The 8,598-nt window shown below is 34.7% G+C and overlaps 1 protein-coding gene across 1 annotated transcript; it reads left to right on the top strand.

Moving 5' to 3' along the window:
* Positions 1-335: 335 nt before the first annotated feature.
* On the top strand, positions 336-8,075 carry LOC121405638 (atrial natriuretic peptide-converting enzyme-like). The gene is made up of 5 exons (XM_041596545.1): positions 336-398; positions 4,854-5,082; positions 5,482-5,622; positions 7,276-7,383; positions 7,903-8,075. Exons 1-5 carry the CDS (start codon positions 336-338, stop codon positions 8,073-8,075), a joined length of 714 nt encoding a protein of 237 aa, XP_041452479.1.
* The last annotated feature ends 523 nt before the right edge of the window (positions 8,076-8,598 follow it).

The following is an 8,598-nucleotide window of genomic DNA, read 5'->3' as shown; positions in this document are numbered from 1 at the left end:
ATTTGCGCAGAACTTTTATATAGTATGCGAATAAAAGTATAGACCTTAATCATGAAGATCACGTGGAATTTTGCTAGTAAAATTAATTTGAAGATATCTTTTACCTTTAACTTGTTTCCTTGCCCAAAGCATTTCACACCGAGCAAACACACCGAGGCCTTCGTGACGATATTTGCTTTACACTGAGCTGTGATTTACATGAAATGGCTTAGGCTTGATTTTCATTTTGTTAACCATTGTCAAGCTTGGGAAAAGAGTGGAGAAACAAGTATTCAACGAAAAATGAAATGTAAATCTTCTTTAAGTGATAAAACCTTAGTGAAAAAATGCTTGAAATGTCTGATATAAACTTTGGTTCAGATTCAGCTATGTCCTCAGATCCGGCTGGCACAAACAGGGTAAAGGTTGTGCTTAATACTAAGTGTGGGAATTTCAATTTGGGTGGCAAAATTGTTGCAAAATGCTTGAATGTATCCGTTTTATTTCAATTGACTAAAAGTGCAAGGGATATGTATGAGAAATGTTTCGCAGGGTAAGTTTGATTTCGCCCTTTCCCCTTGACATGATTTCTGCGCAAACAGATTTCTGCGAACTTTACAAAAATGGACAGTGCTCACTCAAGTGTAACATTCCGTCAAAACTTTTATTTTCATTTGATAGATGAGACACAAACCCAAGATTATATGTGAAAAAAATAACCACATGTTGTATCTTCTTTAATTCCCAGGTCTTTTTCAAAGTGTAAACTATTTTTGATACGCACTGTATAATTATATTTCATTCGTGGTGATGCATTACACGCGCAACTCAAGAATAATCTTTGTCTAAAAGCAACTTTCGACCATTACAGCATCTGAATCTATATCATTAAAATTTAGTTTCGCATAAGAATATTGCAATATGGGAGATTAAAAAAATGATATTCTTGGAGTGAACCAAACCCCTTTTGCAACCAAACTCTTCTGGGGAGCGTTTCATGAAAGGACTTGTCGGACGTTTTATCCGACAGTTACCATGGTAATCATTATCAAGGAAAGTTGTCAGATCTGACAACTTGTCGGACGAAAATGTTAATGAAACGCTCCCCTGAAGAGCTCATTTGTCAGAAGGGGTTCGGTTTATTTTTCATAAATTTTATTGTTTTCTGTTTCAAAACCTCTAAATTTTTAGTCGCTCTGATGATACCAAAGGAAATCTGAAATTCACATGAAAACGTAGCTAAGAAAAATTACCCTTTTTAACCAAAAGAAATTGGTTTAATTTCAGTTTGCTTGCAAGAGGGGATAGGTCCACGATGATATTTTTTTAAAGATATATAGAAAAAAGTTGAAGACAGGTAGATTTCTTTTACACGCAATTTTATGTTCACATGAATCTAGTGTCTCATAAAAATATTGCAATAAGTGAGAATAAAAACATGTTTTTTCTCGGAATGGTTGAAAGTGGACCTAACCCCTTCTACAACCAAGCTCTTCACATATATGAATCAAATCATATCAGTCTCTATAACACCTTTTCGATATTGATGTGTCTGTCTCTCTCTCTCTTTCTTGCTCTGTCAATCTGTCATGCTCTCTCTATTTTTTTTCTCTTTCACACACATGCACATCCTCACAGGCATGTACTGATAGACTTTATATACACTGTATAAACGCTGTTTAGAATTTGAAGCACGTTGTTTAAGCCCAACACTCTAACAACTATTGTTTAAATTTTTTAAACAACTGCTTAAAATTTTTAAACAACTGCTTAAACTTTTTAAACAACTGCTTTAACCTTTTGAACAAGTTGTTTGAAAAGTTTAAACAATTACGAAAAAAAAGTTTAAACAACTTGTTTTTAGAGTGACAGGCTTAAACAGTGTGCTATTTTTTACTGTGTATGTTTAAAAGCGAACAACACGAGTTGCCTGTTGTTGTTTTAGCTTATTCGGCGCGTATCATTCAACACTGAATATTTGCGACAGTTTTATTTCCCAATGTAGCCTGGATTACAGGCGCACGCCTTTTTTCGAAGCCAATCATATTTTCACAATTTCAAGTACATTTTTACCAAGTACAAAAAGAAGATTGCAAACTAAAACATGACTAAAAGCCTGACCTACTTTTCATTTTGGAGTACTGATTAAAAAAACACCTCGATCACAATTACACGAAGTCGATACTTTTTTCTTCTTTTTAAAAAATATAAAATTGCGTATATTACATTTTCGTGTCCCTTATTAAGTTTTCAATACTCTTAATAATATGCATGTCAATCTGTTCTATACTGACATTAGAATTGGGTCGTTGTGACTGCAGTAGTGAGTATATGACGACCATAGTTTCACCCGGCTTTCCCGACCATTATCCTTCTCTAACACACAAGGAATGGACTGTGGATATACCTCAATTTTACAAGGTTTGTTACAGGATAATAAAATATATTATCTTCCTCCTTCCCCTTTTATTCATTTTCATTATCATTTCATGAAGTTCACGAATCTTTGCTGCCTGTCATTGTATTTTGCTGTGAATTTGGACGTCAATAATTTATATCCAATTGTCTTTATTCCGGGTAATATCAAGTTTAGCTAGTGTCGAGCTAATTGTATTCTGTGTTAGGTCAATGTTTGTACGAGTATAACGCCAAACAGAAAATGAAGATAGCAGTCCTAAAAAGTTACTCACTGGGCATTCAGCTGTTAATTTTGTGATCTAAATCATTGTGTAAACCCAGAATATGTTTTGGCGCTAGGAAACACAATCTTTATTGTGCTTCCAACACCAAATCTGATGTGGCTGCTTCAGTTACTTGTACTTGTGCTATTACCACTACATTACTACGACTGCTACCACCACCTCTATGACATCTAATACTACTTCTACTTCTACTACTACTGATACTACTACTACTACTACTACTACTACTACTACTACTACTACTACTACTACTACTACTACTACTACTACTACTACTACTACTACTACTACTACTACTACTACTACTACTACTACTTCTACTTCTACTACTACTGATACTACTACTACTACTACTACTACTACTACTACTACTACTACTACTACTACTACTTCTACTACTACTACTACTACTACTACTACTACTATTACTGCTAGTACGGCTACTACTACTACTACTACTATTATTACTGCTAGTACGGCTACTACTACTACTACTACTACTACTACTACTACTACTACTACTACTACTACTACTACTGCTACTACTACTACTACTACTACTATTATTACTGCTAGTACGGCTACTACTATTACTGCTCTACTTCTTCTACTCTACTACTGCTGCTACTACTACTACTGATTCTACTACTACTATTACTACAACTACTACTTCTACTACTGCTACTACTACTTCTACTACTTCTACTTTTACTAATACTACTAATAATGATAATATGGCTAATTCTACTGCTACTACTACTACCAATTCTACTGCTACTGTTACTACTACTATACTACTACTACTACTACTACTACTACTTCTACTATTACTACTACACTACTACTACTACTATTACGACTACTACTACTACTACTACTACTACTATATACTACTACTACTACTACTACTACTACTACTATACTGCTGCTGCTGCTGCTACTACTACTACTACCACTATTACTACTACTGCTAGTATTACTACTTCTACTCTTACTACTACTACTACTACTACTACTGCTACTACTACTCTAACTACCTACTACTACTTCTTCTATTGTTACTGCTCATTTTACTACAATGCAACTTCTGCTCTTAGTTTTACTTCTATTCCCGCTACTACTAAGCAAAATACTACTACTACTGATACTACTGATACTACTACTACTACTACTACTACTACTACTACTACTACTACTACTACTACTACTACTACTATTATTACTGCTAGTACGGCTACTACTACTACTACTACTACTACTTCTACTACTGCTGCTACTACTACTACTACTACTACTACTACTATTATTACTGCTAGTACGGCTACTTCTATTACTGCTCTACTTCTTCTACTCTACTACTGCTGCTACTACTATTACTGATTCTACTACTACTATTACTACAACTACTACTTCTACTTCTACTACTGCTACTACTTCTACTTCTACTACTTCTACTTTTACTAATACTACTACTACTACTAATAATAATATGGCTAATTCTACTGCTACTACTACTAATTCTACTGCTACTATTACTACTACTATACTACTACTACTACTACTACTACTACTTCTACTATTACTACTACACTACTACTACTACTATTACGACTACTACTACTACTACTATATACTACTACTACTACTAATATATACTACTACTGCTACTACTACTACTACTATACTGCTGCTGCTGCTACTACTACTACTACTACTACTACCACTATTACTACTCCTACTATTACTTTTACTATTACTACTACTACTACTACTATTACTACTACTGCTAGTATTACTACTTCTACTCTTACTACTACTACTACTACTACTGCTACTACTACTCTTACTACCTACTACTACTTCTTCTATTGTTACTGCTCATTTTACTACAATGCAACTTCTGCTCTTAGTTTTACTTCTATTCCCGCTACTACTAAGCAAAATATTTTTCAGAGATCAAAGTAAGAGTAAGATAGGAGTATAGATTATAATCGTAAAAAGTTAACTAAATAATTAGTGAAAAGTAAGGTGCCAAATACTATAGAATAAAATAAAGACACTAATGTATGATTAAGCATCATTAATATTTTGTGTTAATGAAAAATAAAATTACCTTTCTTTTAAAGAAATATAATCTTATACTCCCGTCTCTTTTTTATATTTCTCTTTTAGGTCCATATAGTCGTCAATGTTCTCTCTCTTGAACGTGTATGGGACACACTCACATTGATACATATCCCACTTGCTCTCCCACATGATGGTGGTATTGAATTTCTATTGGTTAGTGCTAATGTGACGTCATTGATTTTACCTTCTGGATCGGTAGTGATCGAATTCTGTAGCGATGACCGTGTGGAAGATGATGGATTTGCGTTCGATTTCCGACTTATGCCAATACGCGGTAATATGAATCATACCTAAAGGAAGTATCCGGGGAAGAGGTTCGGGGTTGTTTAATGACTATTCTTTAAACGTTCAATTGTTTATATATCTTACATGGCTCCTGCATCCAGTCAATTTCAGTTGACCAAGATATAATACAATTTGAAATGTTCATATTCATGTAAGAATTCATTCATTTTGATAGTCTTTCGTTCTAAAATGTCAGGATGATGATTAGTGCTTAACGTGTGCAAACATAATGTAAATTTATTAATTTTCATTAAAACCTCAATGTCTTGCCTTTTCAGCAATATATTTGAAAGTGGAAAAGTTATGATTTAAACAGAGATCGATATCACTGCTTAGACAAGTGCTTTTCAACATTAAAGTTGTAATTTTATAATTCATATTTTTGTAGATGGTAATAACATGTCATGTGAAAAGATGGCTGAGGACACGGAATTCGCTTGCTCATCTGGAATGCAATTCGTCGACATCATCGCAAGGTGTGATTGGAAGGTTGACTGTCATGATGTTTCAGACGAAGTCGGCTGTGGAAGTAAGTATAAGTTAATAGAAATGAAGCAAACGTCTGATAAATCATTGCAATTTTTCATTTGTTTTTATTTCCCGTTTTCATTTTGTATGTCAATATCATTCTTAGAAGTCCAAATTTATTCAATTTTTTTAAGTGTATTATGACGCAAACGTCCAGACGTTTCCTTCCAGTAATATACAGACATGTTTAAACTCCAACTCTATTGTTATAAGATATAGCAACCGTAGCAAACAGTATAAGAGAACAATGCTAAAAGTAAGGAAGATTATTAGGGATGTGAAAATAGTCAGGGGCGATGTTCGACCATTTCGGACGTTGGCGGCAAATCCATCGAAAATGTCAAAGTCTGCATGTATTTTTTTTTAAAGGTGTACTCCGGGCCGAGAATATTTATATCTAAATAAATACACTGTTAGAAAATTTATCCTTAAACTAAAAGAAGTTCCTGCAGCAGAGTCTCGAGAACACCTGTAATCTTACCAGATTGCGTAATCTTACAGAAAATTGGTATTTGGTGTGTGTAATCTTACAAATTTCCTTAAATAAAACACTCTTTTCCCCTTTTTCTAACAGACCTGTTCTGTTAAATTGCAGAAAAATTCCTGTTTCATGAATTTAAAGAATGATTCTGGTATTGCTTTCTGCAAAATCTTCTTTTATTTTTCTGTAAAATCAGGTTTTTTTTAACAGTTTAGAGTAAAATTCACAAAGGAAAATGCTAACAATTTCATTAAAATCAGATAACAAATCATTTTAAAGTTCAGCAATATTTTATGAAAACAGTTATATTCACATCGTCATGAATAGTCATTAAGTGGGCTGATGATGTCACACCCCCACTTTCCTCTTTCTTATATTACTGTATTACATGAAATCACAATTGTTTCATTTTTTCATACCTTTGTAAATGGTGTGTCTCCATAATTTTTGATGAAACAAGCTGTAGCAATAAATAACTAATGCACTTAATCAGTTGTCAATCCAACTGTTATAGTTCGTGGTATGACAATTTTGAATAAACCTAACTTCATATTACAAAATACAAAAGTACAAGTGGGGATATGACATAAGTTATACCATCACCATCATCATTTTCATCATCATCATCATCACCATCATCATCACTATCATCATCATCATCATCATCACCACCACTATCATTGGTAACGATGATGGTGGGGGAGATGATGATGATGGTGGTGGTGACGGTGTTGGTGATGATGATGGTTGTGGTGATGCCGATGGTGTTGCTAATGTCGTTGGTACTGATGGTGATGGTTGTGATGGTGTAATACTGATGATAATGATGACGGTGGTGATGATAAAGTCATAGAGATGTTTTAATTCATTTTACTGGAGGGTATATGTCGGAAAGAATTATTTAGATAGGAGATCATCATCTGATGTCACTATCCAAAATATGTATTAACACCGGTACACCACTATAACTGTTTAAAAACCCGCTGTCATCTTGATTACAGGTTAACATCACAATTCCCTAGCCTTCATTTGGTCAAAGGATAAGTCAATGTATGATAGTACATTATTGTAGATAGCTTTCGCTTCTGATAGAGAAAGTGATAAGCGCTATATGAAAAAATGTTATTGTTATCGTATAATATATTGACGTTTTGCTATGACTACTCTATGCAGGTTGTCCATTGAATGGCTACCAGTGTAAAGGGAGTGATATCTGTCTCCTGATGGAGTTCCTGTGTGATGGTTGGTCTGATTGTCCTCTAGGAGATGATGAACACAATTGTAAGGAGACTTCATTTCTTTTCTTCAGTTGCGATGTTCTATTGGTTCTATATATAATATCATGTGAAATAACTCCCGACTTCTTTGACTTGTGAATGTGTGGAATGAGAGAGTGTGTGTGTTCTAAATGGAGAGTTTGTGTGTGGGCTGCGTGCGCATTACGGAGAGAGGAAAGGTGCATTGTGTATGTGTGTGTGTGTGGGGGGGGCGTTTGTGTGTTGTAGATGGTGGGTGTGTGCAGGTGTACTTGTGTCTTTTTGTTGGTCTATCTCTACCCCTCTGAAAATTTAGGTTCATTTTTAAACGTACTTGATTTATGTGAGATTGTGCGTATAAGTGTATGTTAATACATGCGAAGGTGTGTGTGAGGTCTATGTGTCGGTAAGCAAATTTGTGTTAATGTGTGATTCCTGATTTAATAATTTTAAGTCGGAGAGAAAATAAAAACAATAGTAATTGTAATAGCTGCCACACATTGCTGTTTGAAAACTGAAACCATTCATATTTTCATGATACGAGGTTCCCTTCAATGTCCCACCGGATACACGTGTGGTCACTCACCATATAACATCAAGTATGAACCGAGACACGACTGTGGACCATCAGACTGGTTACCTTTCTGGGTTAATGCTTCAAGTGGCTGGAGAACAGACTACGGTAACATCACCGCTAAACTTGCAATTATTCTGTGAGTATTTGTGAGTTACAATTCTCAACCTGCTCATTTTGACTTTTTCTCAGTTACTGATTGTTTATTATATATCCATCATCTATGTGAATATGTAATGGGTTTTAGAAGATAATTGAGTTAGTATTTTGTTTGTTTTTATTGTAGCAACCTCCGGGAAGTTTATCATGAAACGTTGGAAGTTGGAACATTTCTCGGTCTTCCTAATCTTAGCTTGCTGTAAGTTACCTGTTCTTATCTTAATTTATCCCCATATTATCTTGGCACAGACTCTCTGCAGACAGCAGTGTACTCTTGAATATTTATTGATTTGGTTTGTCCAAATTCGTCCATGTAGGACCCAAAGTCTTGTCCCTATGCCAGTTTATAATAACAATAATAATATAGGGTATATTGCGCACATATCCACCTTGTTAGGTGCTCAAGGAGCTCCTATATTACCCGGCTAAGCTAGGCGTTCATAGCGCACACAGCTTTTTAAGGAATTACTTCCTACCGGAATTACGAAATTACGCCATGGCTGGGAT

The sequence above is a fragment of the Lytechinus variegatus genome, chromosome 1 (assembly GCF_018143015.1).
Source record: "Lytechinus variegatus isolate NC3 chromosome 1, Lvar_3.0, whole genome shotgun sequence".
NCBI classification, from domain to species: Eukaryota; Metazoa; Echinodermata; class Echinoidea; order Temnopleuroida; family Toxopneustidae; genus Lytechinus; species Lytechinus variegatus.
This window is presented reverse-complemented; position numbering and strand designations above follow the sequence as displayed.

What these genes read in the sequence shown, in the direction of transcription:
- LOC121405638 (XM_041596545.1), top strand. Translation starts at nt 336, where the DNA reads ATGTCTGATATAAACTTTGGTTCAGATTCAGCTATGTCCTCAGATCCG. An exon ending in ATCCGGCTGGCACAAACAGG is followed by an intron (nt 399 to 4,853) that starts GTAAAGGTTGTG and finishes TTTCTCTTTTAG; the next exon opens with GTCCATATAGTCGTCAATGT. An exon ending in CCGACTTATGCCAATACGCG is followed by an intron (nt 5,083 to 5,481) that starts GTAATATGAATC and finishes ATATTTTTGTAG; the next exon opens with ATGGTAATAACATGTCATGT.